This window comes from Manacus candei, unplaced genomic scaffold (assembly GCF_025592945.1).
Source record: "Manacus candei isolate 608988 ecotype Guabito, Panama unplaced genomic scaffold, ASM2559294v1 h1tg000047l, whole genome shotgun sequence".
In the NCBI taxonomy this organism is placed as follows: domain Eukaryota; kingdom Metazoa; phylum Chordata; class Aves; order Passeriformes; family Pipridae; genus Manacus; species Manacus candei.
The window spans coordinates 3,570,813-3,590,780 of record NW_026138095.1 but is presented as its reverse complement, the minus strand read 5'-3'; the positions used below and the strand labels follow the sequence as shown (position 1 = coordinate 3,590,780).

Sequence of the window (19,968 nt, the reverse complement as noted above, 5' to 3'; positions counted from 1 at the left end):
AAATGAGGAGAATATCCAACACACCTTATTCCTTATGCAATTGTCCACACTAAATAAGTAGCAGCCAGTGATAGTGTTGTAATCACCTGAGCTTGTGATTTGATGATTAAAATCTTATAAAACACACTATTCTTTTTCTTAGTATCTGACACACACACTTGTGATTATCTAATTGAAGCAACTGCAGGAGTGAAAAGGAGTCCCAAGACAAATGACACACACTTCAAATTTCTGTTTAGCAGCTTCCAGCATAAAATCTCACAGTTTGTCAAACTGTCTCCCAACTCTTCAGCTCCTTCTGTAGAGTGGGATGTGCAGAGGACAAGAATGGAAACAAATGGCCACGATAAAGGACAAACAAAAACCAGGCTTTTTTTTTTGCAGCAGAACCATTAACTCTCCATTCTGTGCTCCTTCAAGGATGGGTTTTACCTTGAGTTTAAAAACTGTGGCCAGCTCCAAACACATGATACATAACATCACTTAAATAACATGTAATCAAAATAAAATTGAGATTACACAGGATTCAACCAAAGTTAAGATCATTATAAGTGTTACTTGAAGCAATTTTGAACCAGCAACATTTCTTTAAGCAGGTTTTTACAAACCAGTGTTTTGTTATGCCACCATTAAAAGATGTTATAAATGTAAAGCTTTCACATCTACAGATTCACTGTGTTCTACATTCACCTCTGATTTTCTTCCCTCTCAGCTGGAGTCAGCATCTTCTTCTGTTTCAGGTGTTCTATGACAGCATTCTGCTTCATAACCACCTGCAGGATGATACAGAATCCAAAATAAAAGATGAACACTTTAGCCAGTATTTCACAGTATTACTGGGAGAACCAGGACATTTCCTAAGTTAAAGAAAAGGAGTGTTATTTATTTCCCTCAGTGACAAAATAAAGCTGATTTTACCAGGGGAGCAGTGCTAGTTTAAAACAGTTATTTGAAACTTGAAAAAGAAATCGAAAATTAACATCCCACCCCCAGAGTAGGATATTTTGCTTATGTCAACTTTAAACCCAGGGTCTAAATGTAAATTGACTGTATTTCCTCAGTGACTGGTTGTTTCATTTTAAAAATGGTAAGAGCCTGATATTTCTGTTTTTTTGTTTTAAGCCCTGCAGCCATCCAACAGCTTTACATCTCAGATACCTCTTTGGAACCTCAGTTTTCAGGTAATGAAAGTACTGCACATGTGTTCTGACCATCAGCTCTCCTGGCTATGACCTGCCTTCCCTGAACTGAGAATAAAGATGGATTGTCCCAGCAGCCAGTGGTAAGTTGAATCCAGGTGACAGAGGAATGCAAACATGGTACAAGTGACTTGATGCGCTGAATTAACTCAGAATATTTAATTAAATGGCCAAAAGCAATCCTGCACTAACTTTGAAAGAATCAAATTAACTGCCTATCAAATGTATTAACATTGTTAACAAGAACAGGCATTTAAAATGAGCTTTGTTTCATTCATTAAGGTTCAATTTCCTTCTGTTAACTTTACCTGTTTCTGGATAATGTCACTTTGATTAGAAGCCTGAAGGGTGTGCTCACGTTTAATTTCTATCTGTTGCTGCTTTTTCTTCTGTTGCTGCTCCCTGAGCTGCTGAACTCTGTGCAGCTGCTCCTGAACACTAGCTGCTTGCACTGTCACCACATTCTGAATCTGGTGAGCCTGCCCTGGGCTGCTTTGGTGGATGTGAAGGGGTAACTGCAGCTTGATCTGCTGGGGCAAACTGCCTTGTATCTGAGCCACCACCTGGGACTGCAGCTGGGAGAGAACTTGCACTCGCTGCTGAAGCTGAGGCACTGCAATAACTTTTGTTGGAGGCTGCTGAAGTTGCAGCTGAGGACGAGCTGGGGATTGCACAGGAACCTGATTTAAACTCGGAAGGGTTGAGACCTGCTGCAGCTGAGCTGGAATTTGGATGGGAGCAGGGGGCTGCACCGGGCTCGGTTGGTGGGTTGGAGTCTGCACCTGAGCTGGTTGCTGAGCCTGGGCTTGGGACTGGCCTTGGGGCAGGACCGCGGGCTGTGGCTGGATCGGGACTGGCGCTGCAGAGAGCCCTGGAGCCTGGGCTGGAGACTGAGCCGGAGATTTGGATGGTTGTGCTTCAGGAGGGACTGGAGAGTCACCAGGAGCTGGAGTCTGAGCCTCGGGCTGGCCCTGAGCCTCGGGCTGGGGCAAAGGCGGGATCTGCGCCGGAGCCTGGGACTGCTGCTGGCTCTGAGGCTGTCCCTGAACTGGTGGCAGTGCTGATGCTGGCTGGGCCTGCAGAGCCTGCTTCTGCTCCCCTGTACCTGGCAACGAGGAAAACAAGCATTCCATTAACCTCAAATGGCACATCTATGAGCCTGACACATTCAAACCTCTCAGAACTACTGGAAAGCTCCATGCAGAAATCCAACAGACTTTGCAATACACTTCCAACAAATTTACTGTAATAACAGACCCTCTCCAACTGCATGAAAACTCCCATACAACTGTAACTGAAGCTTTGTTCTGCTGAGTAGAGCGATGCTTACCCGAGGTTGAAGTAGAAACCGTGGTTGTAGTTGTGCTGGCTGTAGTAGCAGCTGCTGGGAGTGGGGTGAAAAGGAACCTCTGAATTGTACCATTTGGCATAGCTGCTTGCATTAGCTGCTGTCCTGGGCCAGGTATTACAGTCACACCCTGAGGGATTAATTGTAGCTGACCAGTAGTTTGACCTTGTCCCTGAATTACCACAGTTAAGCCTTGACTGCCACCCTGAAAAAAAAGTTAATATTGATGTATTAGTGACAGAATTCTAAAACAGACTTTGCTGGAAATCAGAACAATTAGGCCTTTGGATTTCAGAATTCAATACTTTTACCACATAGCATATTCCTAAAACCCAAAACTAGCATTTGAGATCATGAAATACTAAAATACACTTTCAACAATTCTATCATCAACAGATGACTGGGTTGGAGTTAGTTACACATTTTGTGAACCTATAGTAGAGAGTAAGGTCCTTACAAAAATTCTTCTGTGTCTTTGGTGTAGAAACTCACAGAATCCCAGAATGGTTTGGGTTGGAAGGGACCTCAAAGATCATCTCCTTCCACCCCCTGCCATGGGCAGGGACACCTTCCACTAGCCCAGGTTGCTCCAAGCCCTGTCCAGCCTGGCCTTGGACACTTCCAGGGATGGGGCAGCCACAGCTTCTCTGGGTAACCTGTGCCAGGGCCTCCCCACCCTCCCAGGGAAGGATTTCTTCCTAATATCTAATCTAAACCTGCCCTCCTTCAGCTCAGAGTCTTGCTCCACATAAAAAAAAATGTTACCTAGCAACCAGCAGCCTGTACATTACAATCATTCATACACATTATTTATAATTTGTGGAACAGGTATTGTGATAACTCAATGAAGTCTATTTTTAGCCTATGCTCAATTCTCAACTTATTTTTTGCTGACAGATCCTCATGATCTCAGCAGAAGCTTAAAGAACCTTTTCCTCCTTCACTTCCAGCTACTGTAATTTTTCCTCTGAGACTCTGAATAACACGAATGGAAACCAAATCTTCACACAAAATCAGAAGACAAGGAACGAACATTCTGATCTGAAGGTCTAGGAAACAGGTCATCTGGAATAATTATGTCCCTTACTGCTATTAAACACTTTTTTCCACACTGCTAAACAATCCTGATGTCAGTCACCTTACTGAGGAATCCAACAGGAAGCAATAGTTAAAACTTCCCAGACACTATTCAAGCTTCTTTCAGTCTGTAATTATGCCAATGGTCACCCCAAATGAAGGTGACATACAGATTTAAGAGCAGATGCACTGCACTGCTGGAATCCAAAGGCTTGGGAGGTGTTGGCACAGTTGCACAGCCAGGGCTGGACAATGTTTTACCTGTCCTTGTGTGAGCTGGGTGAGCTGGGCCATGGTGAGCTTCACCTGCCCCTGCTGAGGGCGAGGGGGCTGCGAGGGGGTCTGTGGCTGCACTGGCTGAGGGGCAGTTCCAGAACTCGTGACCGTTTTCTGCCCAGCACTGGAAGAAGCTGTGCTGGTACTGGAAACTGCTGTTGAGACAGGCTGCCCCCTGATTATCTGAGTCACCACTTGCTGTGTCTGACCTGTAAGGGAATAATTTGAGATAAGAAACATGTTTCCAGCATTTTAATCATAAGCACAGCAAACCTCCCAGGCCCAACCTGCAATGGGGTGTGATGGTGATCAGACAGGTGAAGCAGACATTGCAGTTTGCACATAAATTTTCTTCACAAACTATTTGTCTGGGTGACTGACTGAAAAAAGTCTGCAAAATGTTTTCTATTTTATTCAAATTTGCATACATAGGGAGTACTTCAGACACTAAGCTTCTTTTATTTTTTTTTCCTTAAAGGCAAGCTTTCTCAATGCAGAATTACCCTAAATGTTTTTAGTTTTTTTCAGTAGTTTTTTTTTTCCCCCAAATGAATAGACTTATAAGTACTAGATTTCCCAGTGTCAGTGATGAAACACAGTGACAAAGCCTGCAACCAACACATTCAAAAGCCAAAAAAAAAAGGCATGAGTTAAAAGTCAAGAATGAAAATGAGAGACATAATGATACAGAAGGAGTTTATGAAGAAACAAACCATGGATTTGACACTGGAAATTTAAATATTAAAGTGAACCTACTGGCTGGAAGAATACCTTGTTGCACCACTACAGGTGTTCTGATGATGGTCTTCCCAAGGGTTGACTGCTGGAGTGGTGTCCGGATCACTGTCATTCCAGGGCGGAGCGGTGTCCCTGGCACTACCTACGGACACCAGAGTGGAGACCACGTGTAAACTTGGGAAAAAAACCCCTGGGATGTGCCCTGCATCTTTTTTTGTGTGTGGTTTGTTTTTGTTTTGTTTTGTTTTTTTAAATATAGTAAGAAATAATAAGATAGAAGCAGATCCAATATTTTGTCACCTATGGCCACACTGGTTTACCAAGCTCAGTTAGTTTTTCCAACTGGAGAGAATTGTTGTACCTCCTTGGAAAAAACACTGAAAAGCGATTAGACAGAACTTTTGATATCTGCCAATAACTTAAAAAAATCTTGGCACCCACATTTTTTTGGAGTTAAATAATCAGAAGGACATCTTACTTGTGAAGTGCTTGTTGTTCCTAATGTCCCTGTGGTGTTTGGCCTAATGGTTACAGTTGCTGTCCTTGGCTGGAATGAAGTAAAGGTTTGACTTGCACCTGTAGTTGATGGAATGATACCCAATACCTTTTGCTGAACTTGAACCACACCTAATTGAAGAAAAATTGAGAAGTCATTAATGACAGAATGGCCAGCAAAGGAAGTCAATGCAACTCCAGGGTGGCATTTAGAACTCAGTCTGCAGGTTTCTAGAACACCTTTGAGCATTTCCTGGGAGAGACTTTGTCATATCGTAAAAAGAAGCAGCATGATACTTTGTCAATAGTCCAACTACATTTTAAGTTAAGAAACAGGTATTTTAGATAAGATTAAGGAAAGTGTGAATCTTCACAAAGATCAGTTTGATGGTGACTGCAAAGAAGCCCTTGCATTGACAGGGTGCCACAAATTAGTGTTATACAACCATTAAAAGCTATAATCTGATTAATTTCAAATGCAGGAGACCAGTTTAAACACCTTCCATCTACAAGCTTGTGGTGTTGAAGAAAATGGGCAGTTTTTCTCCTGTCACCTAAGAAATTTCAATACAAAACCAGCAGCCTTCATGATTTGCTCAGATATAAAGTATAATGGAGACAGAGAATTGAGCTTTTCTGTCCAATACACATACACAAATATCAAAATATTAAGTCCTCTTCTTGAGCTAAGATGAAAAAATGCTAATCTTAGTCTGGATCCAAACTCCTGCTCATCAGTGAAGAGCAGCTGTAAGCATTAATAACTAAAAACAGCAGGGTTTTCTTATGAAGAAAGTTGTTTCGTTGATTTAGATAACAAAAAAAAAAAAAAGCATGCTTCATTCCACATTTCAAAATAAAGCTCTTAATTTTGCACTAAGAAATGCAGAATAATTTACAGGCAAAAAACCTTGCATTTTTCCCCTTACAGACACAAATATGCAACATGGCAGGGGGGGTGGGAACAAGCTCTAGAAACTTGTAATTATCTATATAATTTTTCCCCCTTCAAGTCACAGTTGGGAAAATAGTGTCAATGGAGAATTAATCAGCAAGCTGGAATACATTTGAATTCAGTTCCCTTTCCCTACCTCCTTGAGTTGATGGCACATTGACGGCAACAATCTTGCTGTTTGCAGGGAGTGGCAGCTTAGTTATCACTTTCCCTGCCATCGTTACTGGGCTGCCTGAGAGCTGGAAGGTCTGCCCTGTGCTGGCAATGGTTGTGGCTGAGGTGGCAGCTGTGCTAGTGGCTAGTGAGGCACACAGAACAGGCAGGTTTAGAGCAGAACAATTAGTCAGTGAAATGACTGGTTTTTTTTCAAGTATGAAACAGCAAACTACAGGATGGTTGTTACTGTATTTTTTTTTTTTTGAATGTGTCATGCTTTCTTTGGTAAAGATTCTCTTTAGGAAACAGTATGGTACACCACAGAATGATTGCATTAATGGTTACTAGGACAACTGTCAGGAGTTAATGAGACAGGTCAGAAATAAGACTACCTAGCAAAGAAAAATGAGACAGGTATAATCTCAGAAATGTTCTTGTGGCATAGCAAGAGTTAAGAGCAAAGATAACCAGAAATGTAATAATGCTGTGTATTCTGGAGGAGATGTGAAGTTTATAGGATGTGATGTTACAGGATGAACTCCAGCACATGTTCTTCCCATGCTAAATGGCCACTTACCTGTTGAAGATTGGCCTTGTTTAACCCAAGTAGCAAAAGTCTGATGGAAGTTCTTGTTCTGTTGGAATGTTACTGTAGCTGGAGAACCCACTTTAGTAGTCAGCACTACTTTGGTTCCTGTGGGGACTGGGCCTGCCAAGGGGCCCACCACGACTTTCTGAGGAGTGGACACAGTGGTGGCAGTGCTGCTGGACGTGGTGGCTGCAGCCACCACCCCTCCTGCAGGGATCTGCTTCTGCTGCTCCAGCCGTTTCTGGGGGATTTAGAAAGAAAATCGAATAAAGGGATAATTAGCATCTTTGGATTTTGCAACATAAACACTGTCTCTACCCAGTACTGAAAAACAAAGGACTCTGGTAGGATTTTAGTTCAAACTGTAGAGGATTGAAGAACAGGCTCCCTGCAGAACTCCAGCTCTGCTCAGAATATACAGCCAGAAACTTTCCTTACAGCACCTTTAAAATCCTTGCCTTATGCTAATTTCACTGCACATTTTACTTTAAGAAAACCCAAAATATTAGTCTCAAATTAATCAGAAAGGTCAAAACTTTGAAAAAATATCCATTTATATTTGACTTTGACCATGTGTGTACATCTGTGTCAGTAAGTGGTACCTCATCATCAACACAGAGTTTACCATTTACATTCCTGAATTTAGAGCTTCCTGCACTTTACAGGAAAACACAGATTGTATCATTCTACCTCACCATTAAGAATGCAATTTTAAAAAATATTCTTTTAAATGTAAATCCACTTTGCAGCCTGCTCCAAAAACTTAGGTTCAAAATCCCTTACCTTACCCAGACACCTTGTGTGCTGTAACTGTTGAGAAGTTACATTTAATTCAGAGGGTCCCTTTGTGAAGGGATTGTATCAGTAAGCTCTTCTAAAATTTCAACTAATCTCACATTTTTCCCTTTGTTACTGGAATTATCTCTGTATTTATTAATTTAAATTCCAGTGTTTGGTTAGTAGTGCAGTAATGCCCACTTAATTTCTTCAAGAAGATGAAATGAAAAGGAGTGAGGTGGAAAAAAGCACAGTTCTTAATAATGTATGTGAAATACCAAATAATGTATGTGAAATACCAACATAGTGTTGGGTTCCCTAATTTTAATTGCATACATTTATATATAAATACATATACATATCTCCATATATTTAAATAAAATTATCAAGGGGCTTCATCCAGCCAACTTAAGACAGAATAAAATCAAAAGATTCAATTTGACTGAAGCATGAAATGCAGTTGTATTCCCAAGCCAGCTGTATTCCAAGGCAGCTTTCCATTGCACACTGATGACCTTACCTGGAGATTGGTGCTTCTCAGCCTTCTTTAAAATGGAAACAAACTAAACCTTTTTAAAGCGTTATAAATTAGGCAGAAAAAAAAAAAGGCAATCCAAGACAAATCTTTGCTTTAAACCTGTTTCAAAATGACAAATGTACAGCGGGAGCAGCATTGTTTGATGTTAGTTTGCAGTTTTCACTATGTGAAAAATGGTGTAAGGTAAGGGTAAAGTTAATTTCCCGTTTGTAACACATGTGGTGACCAGTTGCTGACAGGTGGAACACCAACAGCTCCCCACCTGCTGGGCAGCCAAACGTTGGTGTTTTAGCTGAGCCTCCAATTGGGCCTTGAATTCCTCTGCCTTCTTCTGTTCACTAACCTTAGCCTGTTGTTCAACTGCCTGTGCCTTTTCCTTCTCCACCCTGCCAAAGACACAACCAAAAGTAAGTTATACCACCACAGAAAATCCCACCATCAAACTGGATTTTGTTTCATCCAGCTTAATTCTCTTAAAAGTAGAACTGTCAAGACTGAAGAGTACTGACAAACTAGTCATGGCTCCAAAACTGGCTTTTATAATTGCATCTGAGACTGCACACAACCCATGTAATACCATTAATTTAAAACTACTCTTTTCCAAGAGACTCAAAAAGGTTATTCCAACTCTTAGCACAAAATACTTAAAATATCTTATAACTTGTATATTCTCAGGCTGAATTTACCTTCACTTTACTTGTACATATTCATTTTCTTTGGATTATGGAAGTATTTAACATGTATGTAAAAAGTCATTCCAAAAGCAGCCTAATGCCTTTCCAGGCATTACAGTAAAAACCTTTTAGCATAAACAGTGATGAGTTCATAAGTATGGGAAAATTAATGTAATATTACTTCTAACAAATCTGTAATATCTGCATAAATTAGTTTTAGTACCAGCAAATAGTTCAGCTTTACAACTTAAAGCCTGACTATCAAAAGGCACAGTAAAAATAAAACAGAGATGTGCTTTTACTGACCACAGTGACCAAGTTCGTGTTCTCTAGTGGGAACTTTGATTTAACAATCACACAAATTAAAACTGCTTTCTCTAAAAGCTCACTTGAGTTCATTTACCTTTCAGCAAATGCCCTGATCTCCCACAGCTCCAACTCCTCCTCTGCTACCCAAGTTTCCATTATTACAGGGCCTGTTTGCTTGGGTGTTTCTGGCCTTTTTGGCCTGAGGGCACTTGATCGAAGTCCCTTCCTCTGGGGTGTTGGAGTTTCTTTAGAGAACAGTCAAAACACACACATTAAGCTCAATGGTAAAACCAAATAAAAGTGTAAACCAAGAGTTAGTGTCTTTTTCAGTCCCATTTTAGGAACAGGGAAGCCTTTCAGCTTCAGATAAATCACATCCCTTTGTTAAAGGCATCATTTGTTTCCCACAGGTGAATGAATAGCTCATGTCAAGCTGTGTTTGCTCCCTTCATGGTCTGAATTAACACAAAGATCCAGTTACCTTAATTTCTGTAGGAGATTACAGGGAAAGGGAAAATGTCTAAACAAACATACCTTTTGGAGCCTCTGGGACACCAATGGGACAAATAATTTTCCTTATACAGTACTCTGACCGGATTCCATAGGGACCAACGTCTCTCCTCTTGATTATTTCTGTCGTTGTAATTTCAGTTTCAGTTGTTTCTACAACACATTAGTAACAGCAACAAATAAAGCTAAATCTCCAATCAACCCAATATACTCAAGGTAAAGAAACAGAAACTAGTAAGAACTGTTGACTAAAGAAATTCAAATGCCACAGCTGACTTTGAGCCCTTAGAGAAATACTCAAAATTAACAGCAAGAGCTTTACAGAAATACTCAAAATTATGAGCTGCATTAAGAAACCCAGAAATTTAAAGTAATAATACCTGTCCTTGTGGTTCCTCCTCCAGGTGGAGCTTTTGCTGCCATATCATCCCACTTGAGACATGCCCAGAGCAATCTCAACATCAGGCTCACCCCAGCCAAGGATTTGACTGTTTGGAGTCGGTACCTAAAAGACAGAGTATGAATTATATCTTAAAATCAAAATGTATTTAAAAATACCCACCCAAACTAAAGGGACAAAGGTTTTCCATTCTACTTTTAGTGAACAATATAGGAAATTACTAAATAAGAAAATTTGCGTGTTTTGGACACAAACACGTATTTTACTCGTATTTTAAAATTCAATTAATTTCATCGTGTCCTAAACTTTTCCTCAAAACTGTAAAGTATGTACCTCCAAGTGATCCCAAAAGTTGGTCTCGGGGATGGATATGGCCAGATATCCAAGGCAGGCTTTGCATTGTAATTGAAATAGGGAACCTCTCTGATCCCCCCTCTCCTGGCCAGCTTTTTTAAGTCATCATTGGGTAAAACAAATATGCTTTTTTTACTGCTTTTGGTAACAAATTTTCTATAGGATGGTAAGGCAGTTCCAGAACGAGTTTTTTTGGGTCTTGCAAACTTCATTAGCTTCACTTTGTCTTTTGTGGAATATTCCTTGCTGACAGTCATGGAAGTCACCAGTGTGCCCTCCGGGGTGGTCAGGGAGTCGGTGACTGTTGTTGTCACCACTGTTTTACTGTGCTCCTGGACAGAAATGACATCAGTGTTGCTGTCTGTGGCTGGAGTGGTGAGCTTGGTTACAGTGGTGGTGGTGGTTACAGTGGATATGGCACAATTTTCTGTAGATGAAACTACCGTGGTTTTCTCCTCACTGGCAGCTCCAGTCTCTGCCACCTTAAACACCGTTTTGGATTCCGTGGACACAGTTGAAGTCGTGGTAGTCACCTCAGTAATAACAGTTTTTACTTTACTTTCCCCATTCATGTTTTCCATCTGATATGCCTGGACACCGTTCCGGGCAGCGAAGTGACCGCCCAGGCTGGATTCCTCACACGGGGTTACAGGTGAGGGAGAGACTTTGTTCTCCTCAGTGACCTCAGTTTCCATGGATTCTGTCTCACTACTCAGGGTGTTTTCTTTACAGACAGCAGAGCCAACACTGGCAGATCTCTCAGGAGAAAGCTGGTTTTCTTCAGTTTTCTGCACATACTTGGGAACTTCATCTGGTGGCTGAAGACTCTCTCCAGACTCAGACTCAGGTGAACTCTGCAGACGTGACTTTGAGTCCACATTGTTTTTGTCCTTTGTGTCCTCTACCATGATGTCACCATTCATGAATGGTTTCACTGAAGATTCCTTAAAAGTCAATGGTTTTATTTCATGTTCTGGAATGGATTTATTAATATTATTAACTTTTGGTTCAATATCACCCCCTGCCTTAGCTTCACAGGTATCTTTCACTGAGCACTCATCATTTGATAAACCTTTAATGTCACTGTCTTTTCCATTCATTTGAAATGATGATTTTTCTTTTTCTATATCTGCCTCAGTTTCATCACCATTATTATTCTTTTTGTCAGTATTTACATTTGTCTGATCATGATATTTGTTTATGGTACTTGTTTCCACTTTCAGTTCCTGCCCTTTCTTTTGACCATTAGCCTCAGTTAGTTTGGAGCTCAGTAAATCCTCATTAACATCTACCCCATCCATGTGCTCCACAGTTTGACTTTCCAGGTTTCTTTCAGAAATCAGCCCTGATTTAAGTGGTTCTAGGTCTTTATTAGCTGATTTTTGGTGAAATATGATCTTCTTTTCAGATTTACTTTCAGTCTTTACAGGAGGAATTTCTTCCTCCATTTCACTTTCTTGAGAGGACGTCGTTTCCATATGGCTTTTTGTCATACAATTGTTTTCTGGATCTTTGCTCTGCTGCTCAGAATTCCCTTCTGAATCTGGTTTTTCAGGAGTGGCCACAGCATCTCTTCGACAGCCACTTTCAGGTACCACTGGCCCTAAGTTTTCAAGTTCTCGCTGAGATACTCTGGTAACAGGTAGTTTTTGTTCCAAAGGTTCTTCATTTGTTTCTGAAATGTCCCATTTGATTTTGCCTTCTGCACTGGTTTGCTTCAAACCATCCACTAAAGAACTCTCAGACTCTCCAAGAGCCTCTTGTCCTTGACACTTATCAGCAGTTGTAGGTTCAGGGTTGTTTTCTTTACCATCACTGTGAATGGAGCTTTCTCCTTCAGAGGACTGAGGTGAGTCTTCATCCAGTAGCTGCCCTTCTCCTTTTGACAGCCTGTTTGTCAAAGGCTCCTCCTCCTCACCAGTTTTGGTAGAGCAGATGCTGCTGATGGGCAAAGAGTCCTGTTCTGCATCTTCAGGCTGGGTCTTATCTGACATGTAGGTCTGATCTTGGGAGGAAATGTCAAACTGGCCTCCTTCTTTTCCTTTCCTCTGTAGCTCATCTGTGTTTTTCTGGGGGCTCACAGACCGAATGCCCCCAGTTTTAGCACCTGCCTCCAGCTTCATCTTCTCCAGGCGCTGTTTTTCCTCCAGCGTGAACTGTTTTATTCTCCGCTCCAGAAGTCCGTCTAATTTGGATGATTTTACTTTCCTTTTGTAGCAAGTCCTTAAATGAAAGCCCTCGCTGACATTGATTATATCCAGCTTACAGTGACTGTCCTCATCTTTCAGGGAGGATTCAATTTTCACATCATCTACATCCATAGGTTCTTCCTTGATGACTTTATCATTTTCACCATCGATTTCCTTCTCCGCTGTGAAGAAGAAACAAGTCAGTGAGTCCCCAACAGCAGACACCAAACTCTATTTTTACATAAAGTACTAAGAAATAAACAGAACTTTTAGCATATTAATAGATTTCGAGGAAAAAAAGAACAAAAACTTCAGACACCATTACAATGGATAATAAGCACTGAGACACTTTGATGTCTTGACAAAACGTGTTACACAGATTTTCAATAGTTATTTCTGAGGTTCTGGGCTTTCAGTTGTGTAATGATCAGGTAGTTTTACAATAACAAAAGATTATCACCTGTGTCTTTTGCCTGATCCAAGTTTTCAGAAATTGTATCAACTTCTACTTTTTCTTCAGGCAACTTTTCTTCTTTCACTTTCTCCAAGGTTTCTGAAACATCTGCTTTGTCTTTTGCTTGCACATCACGAGAGTCCTTTGCTCTGTCTTTCTCTGTTTTTACCTTAGTGGGCCCTTTTCGTTTATCCAAGTTGCATTTTTCATCTTCACTCTTTGCTATTAACGAATTAATTACATTATTTCAATAATTCAGAATATTTTTTGTACTCTGCCACATTGTCATGTATGTTAATTTAACCTCTCAAATCATTTGCACATCATTAGTGAAACTCAGAAAGAGAATTAAGTATGCAGTGGTAACACCACAGGTTAAACTTAGTGCAATACTGAATATATATACACACCCCAATACTTTAGATGGTACTTTTTGGTTTTGATTATCTACACAATTTTGATCTACCTTTAATTTGGATAAGCCTATACAAAGCTGTACAAATATTACACACAACTTCATAACTGAAACAATTTAAGGTAGCTGAAAATATCTGTGACAACTGAACGTGTTACACTGACAAAGATTAGCAAATATCCACTAAAGCTTCCCTGGAACATTATTCCTAAAGTCTGCACAAGAAATATCACATACAGATAATTAACTGTAAATAAAAAAAATGTGCAAGCAATGCAAACACTTACTTGATAGCAATTTTCTGTAATTTGCATTAGTATTTCCTGGCAGTTTGGGCATAAACCTGTGCACATGGGTTTTACTAATCCAGCTCCAGCCACCATATCCTGTTACTCTGTATTCCTCTCCTTTTTGCTTCCAAACCTGTCAATATTTTTAAAATAGTAGCATTAATGATGCTATTTGCTGCATTATTGTTTACATTTAAAAACCAAAGATGAATTAAAAAAACCAAAAAACTTTATTTTACAGACTTTTGAAGCACACTTGTGAAATAATGTACTATCTAAAATTAAAGATATATCTGCTGATAATTCAATTGATTCTATCACAGTAACATCTAAAAATCTTATTTATTTAATGTAATAGTGAGACTTTACCTAAAAGCTGAAAGATTATAGCAGTTTTTGAATCAACCTGTAAGTTTGTTACAAGAAGTGCAGAGCAGGGAGTAACACGAGGACATTAGCACAGTTAAGTTTAAAATGCAAACAGAAAAAGAGTCAGAAATCAACCATTTCTGTATTTGCCTTGTTCTTCCCACAGAAGAAAACCTCACCTGGTGTTTGACAGGAAATGTGTACTTCACCCACGTAGCTTGCTGCATGGTTTCTTCTTCCTCTTGTTTCCTCTCTTTTTTTTTCACTTTCTCCTTTTCTTCTCTTTCTATTGCTGTCATTCTGCGTAATCTAACCCACACAGATTTCAGTGCATTTAAGTACAGGATCTTGTAAGCAAATATAAGAATCCAACAGCACATAGTGCCCCTTTAAATAACTTTAAATATCTGAAGTTAAGAGGAATCAGGTTTTATGTATTACTTGCAACAGTGACACCACTTTTTTTGGCTATTCCAGTAAAGCAAACACAGCTGCCTGCAACTGTGTCTAACATCAGACACATCCATTTTCTGCTCTCTATGAGAGACAAAAAACAGACTCCACTGAACTTAAGAGTGTTGAAATTTTCTTTTCTACTGCCCCAAAGTTTTGGCACTTTCAGACTGTGGCTCAGATAAAACAAACACAGGAGCAATGACACTATAAAAATGCTGTCATGCCTTGTCAGTGGTTCTGGTTGAGAAAAAGCACTTCAAGGGCTGAATGACTGACTCAATTTAAACATAATTCTTACAGGTTTAGAGGAACTAGTAATTGTAAACCAAAGGAAGTTCTCATAGTCAAAAATATTTTAATACGTATTAATTTTACCTCGTGTGCCCCAAGGATTCCCTCCAGATGGGCAGCATGACAACTGGTTTAATTGCACACTCCAATATAGCCAGTGCTAGTGCAAATTCTCTGGGCTTGCTGCACATCTGAACAGCCTTAATCCAGTTAGACCTAAAGTGGAAAACAGAGCAAAACCTGAAACATATACATCACTAATACAGTGTACTGTGTCAATAGGTTTAATGGTAGGATAAAGACTCCTATACTTCAAAATTTTAGTCAAATGCACAATTCTTTTAGCCATCCACCATAAACACATATTATCTTATATTTTAATATGCTGAAGCACTGACTTGAAAAAACAAAGATCATTGCTTATTAACACTGTTAGCAAAAATGCAAGCAAAACAAGAGAAAATGTATTCCCATTTCTTAATTTACCTGTGGGAAGCCCAGTTAGGGTGAAGGAATGATGCTGGGATGTTGTTTTCCAGCTGAATAATAGTGAGCCTCAAGGTGGAGATGGTCAGGACTTTGGAGCCATGCACAGACCCGTTCCACTTGAACTCCCCAGCTGGGGTCAGGCAGAATTTATGGGAGAGGTGTCGTCTCTTGTCGTGGTCCTCCCTGTGCTGGTGCTTGTTCAATGCAAAGGAATTGGTGGCATATTGGTTGTGATAAACTCTGTACTTCCCCTCCTGCCCCAACTTGAAATAATTGTTCATATTTCCTTTAATCACAACGTCCTTCTTGGTGTTCACTCGGGAGACTTCGCCTTGAGAGTTCACCACCAGAACCTTATGGAAGAAACAATGATTTTAAAGATGCACATTTAAGTTTCCAATATTTCTATTTGTTATTTATGATTATTTACTTATGATTTAGGCTTCAATTGTCTATCTGTAAAAGAATAAAAACATCCTGCCTCGGTTTGTAGAAGCAAATAATTGTTTATCCAACATATGTACTCCATCACTGATTGTAAACAGAGTTAGGATATTCCCAGGATCAACTTTAACATTAAAAAAGAGCACTATCCAGGCTCCACAGTCCAAACAAGAACCTGTTTTTCTGCTCTGAATTATGCCTATGGAGGGAGAGAGAGCTTTGGGAAAACAGCTTCACTAAACTCAGTCAAGCTTTCTGTGAACCCCCTCCTTGGTACATCACACAAATCAGACAAAGCAAACAATTATCTTGGACTTTGAAAACATGACATGGATAAAGTCACTGGTCCAATTTGTTTCTCAACAAATACACTAAATGCTAACTTCCTTTGGAAAATCAGTTAACAAAAATAAAATCAATACACCAAACAATATGCAACGAACTGCAACGAACTCCCAACAGTCAAACACTTCCTTCCTGGACAAACTGGGCTACTTGAAAAAACCAGAACCAAAACAAACCACCAAAAACCCAACAAACAGTGATACAAAACATTTATACCAGTGCATTGGGTCACTGTCAGATCACTCTGTAGAGAGCAACCAAGAGAGCACAGACAAAGGACAAGGAGAAATAAAGCTTCCTGTGACAGTGCAATTTCACTATTTGCTAATCTATTATTACTGCTTTTTATGTACCTCCACTGCCTGCCAAAATCACTTCTTTATTTTTAAATAAAAGTTTATTATTATTTAAATAAATTAGCATTTCTCTAGAACATTTGTTTGTACTCCTTTGAGTTTTCCAAGATGTGCACAAACCTCTCTGGCTTCTTTATATAACTTATTTGCTTCCTGTGCTGCAGCAGCAACCTGCTGGTTTTTCATCTGGCTCAGTTTGCTGTCTGGATTCCTCAACCTGGTGAGCATTCGTGTCGAGCCTGGTGTGCCTCTTCCTGCTCCTGGAGAATCACTTCTTTCACCATTAGATTTCTCTCCTGCCCAGGAAAAAAAAAAGGCTTTTAAAACAAACTTAAAAACTGGGAGTTTTCTGTTGATGTACAGAAGTTACCACATGAAGGAAAAGAAGTACAGTGAAAAAATGCATACAATGAAAGTTGGAGGCATTATTATTATTATTATTATTATTATTACCTATGTCCTCTGAAGTCTGGGATCCCCTCTCTGCATTTTCAGCATCATCCAGAGTCCTGATGGAGTCATTCTGCTCACTGCCACTGCTGTTTTCAACATCTGGCTGTGGAGGTGCAGCAGACCCACTGCTGCTGTTGCTGGGGATCATCTGACCAGTTTCTTCTACAAAAGAACAACTTCATTTTTAGTTTTTGGTTTGTTTTTTTTTTCTCCTTTTAAATTGGATCAATGCAATTTTTTTAAGCTTTAAAGTTTTCACCAGAAAAAGTCAGATGAACATGTTTTGCTGGATTGGAGGGAAACACTCATAAAATATTCATTCCCTTCAGAGCACTGTATCCCTGAAAGTACTTTTTGTTCTGTTTTGAGCAGTTTCAACTTTTACAGCTCTGAAGAATTGAAATTCATACTGGTGTTTAAGACACATTCATATTTCATCCAAGACAATTTTTTTCCTACAGATGCACACACAGAGAATCCTCTACTGAGGCTTTGTTTTGCATTTAGAATTCAGATTTCATAAAATCTGGTCTTCCTGCAGCTCCTATGATTTTCCCTCTTTTAGCTTTCTTGTGTGTTACCTGTCCCTCAAAGCACAGACCTTTCACTTCCCCTTGTTTACCACAGAGTCTTTGATTGTCTGGTCTTCAGCTCATTAATTCTGAGTTCAATTGGCACCACTGGAAATATCAGCCCACTTCAAATATCAGCCCCTTCCTTACAGTCTGATGGGTCTCCATGTGGGTTCTTGCTCCCCAGTTGTCCTTGTTCATGTGTCTTGACACTGTGGGATTATTGTCACCTCACCTGTTGTGCTGCCCCAGTAGGACCTTTGGACTAAACATCAGTGACTTGCAGCTACCTCCAAATAAACCACATTCCCAGCAGGAACAAACCCCTGTCCCTCAAACCAGCCATTTCTTCTGGATTTTGTGCTAAAGAGGCACAGTTCAGCTGGTTAAAAACTACAAGATCTTTCTGTTTCCAGAATCCTCCCAAAACATCAGGAATTCTGTTGTTGTTAAGAAAGATGAGAGAATAAAAACCTGCTTTTTGTGCAATATTCACTCCTAGCAGCAAGATTAATATTCTGGGATTCTTAGAGGATCCTTAACCTGAATGCATCTTCAATTCTGGCTTTGCCCAGGGGGTGACCACCCCTGTTTGACCCACTTCCCTTTCTACTATGAGAAAAGATGAAACTGTTTTCATGCCTGTTTATAGAATGGAAGCACCCAAACCAGAACTTAATTAATAAAGACTAATATCCAAATTACATTCAACAAGGATGGTGATGGACATTCTTGTCTAACTTTGCATTTTACTCTTATTTTCCTCCTCTTTGGGGGGAACTGCCTCACTGATCCTAGTTCAGTATCTTTCCCTCCCTCTGAAAGGACAGTCTCAATCTGGAATTTCATAGTAGGAACACAAGCATCATGGTGAATATAGTAAATTAGACACAAGGAAAAACTCTCTCCACACACACTTTCCTACAAAAAAATAACCCGCTAATTTAACTTCCAGAAGCTTTGGAAGGAGAAAAGTACTTGTGAAAGTATAATAAATAATGATAAATACATAAGTGAATCTTTAAAATAAAATACAAACCCAGAAATGTGTCTGAAACAAAATTATAGGATATGTATCTTTCCAATTAAACCTCAATTTAACATCTTTAAAAGGGAATAAAAAATATGAGAACAGGCAAAAATATTTGGCCGAGTATCTAAAATATATGCTGTTGGTCTCATGCACTAAGACATTTTCTGTACTAAAAGGGTGTATTATGAGGCTTCCAGATTACAGATTAATCTTAATTTTCATTTTGCCCTCCTGTTAAGAAAGTCTATTACAAGGTTTGGATGCACTGACTTCCACAAGTTCAAGGACTACAATCTGTCCCTGCTTGGGAAACTATTTCTGTAGGAGGGAAAACATTTACCACCACTTTTTAAAACATAACACACTGAGTATGGCTACAACACAGATTAGAGCATGTTTAGATTTTGAAGAACTGAAAATAAAATCATCATTTGAACAGTAATCAGCTGTTTAGAACAACACTTGGTTATTTGGTAAATCTTGTCCAGAATATAACTCTAAATGTAATAGAAAATAATTCTGAAATAGTGCACTGATAATTTAAGTTACGTTTAGTCAAGTCCCTTTTATTCCTAAAGCAAAAGTTTGGTTAGGTTTTTTTAATTCAATAATATATATTATGTCATTTGAATCATGACATGGCAGAAGAAAACACATTAAAACACAAGAGCCCCTGTGCTTATAACTCTTCAATCTGTTTAAAATTCCTACCGTGACAATTTTAACCTTGAATGAAACTGCTTTCACACTGAATGAAAATGCTTTGTTTGTTAGTCCTTTATACAGTAAATGAGAGGTTAAAATAATAAACGAGCCAGCAGCAAATTAGAATTTGAAATAAACTCTGAGAGGACGCTAACAATCATCATGGATCACTATGGAAAAACAAAATATAAGGAAAATAGAAAATAAAAAGCTTAGCCATAGTCATCTTCAGAAGGCATGGAAACAATGCTCTTGTCACAGAGGATCACGGATTTCAAGCACCAGTTGCAAGAAAATTAACTCTGAAATGTTAATAATGACAACGTAGCAGTAAGGATGGCACTGCAAGCAAACAGCATGAGTGATATACACTGGGAATGGTTTTAGTGGACAAATCAGAGAGAAAAACTTCACAGATTCCCCAAATTACAGAGGCATCGGTAACAGTGCCCTCTGTACCTGAGAGTTCCAGGGGGAGCTCTGGTGCCACCTTCTTCTCTGCCACGTTGTTGCTATCAAGGGTTTCTGACTGACACCCCACGTTCTTCCCTTCAGGGCAACTACTGTCTCCTGCAGAAGGATTTGTGGTGTTGTCATCAGTGCTTGGTGTCACAGAGTTACTTTTATCCCCAACGACTGTTGCCTCTACAGTAAAACCACAACAAAACTTTAGGGATATTCTTTATTATGCCTTAGGATGTCATTTGGCATC

General features: G+C 39.6%; 1 protein-coding gene across 16 annotated transcripts in view; it reads right to left on the bottom strand.

Annotated features, from left to right (window-relative positions):
- Nucleotides 1–19,968, bottom strand: part of BPTF (bromodomain PHD finger transcription factor) — a 62,029-nt gene that overhangs the window by 21,600 nt on the left and 20,461 nt on the right. For 8 of the 16 annotated variants that reach the window (XR_007906268.1, XR_007906267.1, XM_051797619.1 and 5 more), the window contains exons 5-25: nucleotides 19,716–19,901; nucleotides 16,947–17,108; nucleotides 16,614–16,789; nucleotides 15,346–15,701; nucleotides 14,944–15,075; nucleotides 14,292–14,421; nucleotides 13,741–13,876; nucleotides 13,045–13,260; nucleotides 10,375–12,766; nucleotides 10,022–10,146; nucleotides 9,666–9,794; nucleotides 9,226–9,376; nucleotides 8,411–8,534; nucleotides 6,822–7,074; nucleotides 6,225–6,386; nucleotides 5,117–5,265; nucleotides 4,657–4,780; nucleotides 3,886–4,109; nucleotides 2,530–2,752; nucleotides 1,508–2,304; nucleotides 691–773 (exon numbers count right to left, since the gene is read on the bottom strand). Coding sequence is in view for 14 of the 16 variants with exons in the window: in XM_051797619.1 (XP_051653579.1) it covers nucleotides 691–773; nucleotides 1,508–2,304; nucleotides 2,530–2,752; nucleotides 3,886–4,109; nucleotides 4,657–4,780; nucleotides 5,117–5,265; nucleotides 6,225–6,386; nucleotides 6,822–7,074; nucleotides 8,411–8,534; nucleotides 9,226–9,376; nucleotides 9,666–9,794; nucleotides 10,022–10,146; nucleotides 10,375–12,766; nucleotides 13,045–13,260; nucleotides 13,741–13,876; nucleotides 14,292–14,421; nucleotides 14,944–15,075; nucleotides 15,346–15,701; nucleotides 16,614–16,789; nucleotides 16,947–17,108; nucleotides 19,716–19,901 (6,430 nt within the window). In the remaining 2 variants the exon portion in view is untranslated. The remainder of the gene's footprint in view (nucleotides 1–690; nucleotides 774–1,507; nucleotides 2,305–2,529; nucleotides 2,753–3,885; nucleotides 4,110–4,656; nucleotides 4,781–5,116; nucleotides 5,266–6,224; nucleotides 6,387–6,821; nucleotides 7,075–8,410; nucleotides 8,535–9,225; nucleotides 9,377–9,665; nucleotides 9,795–10,021; nucleotides 10,147–10,374; nucleotides 12,767–13,044; nucleotides 13,261–13,740; nucleotides 13,877–14,291; nucleotides 14,422–14,943; nucleotides 15,076–15,345; nucleotides 15,702–16,613; nucleotides 16,790–16,946; nucleotides 17,109–19,715; nucleotides 19,902–19,968) is intronic. The other 8 variants (XM_051797627.1, XM_051797628.1, XM_051797617.1 and 5 more) reach the window with 7 other exon arrangements.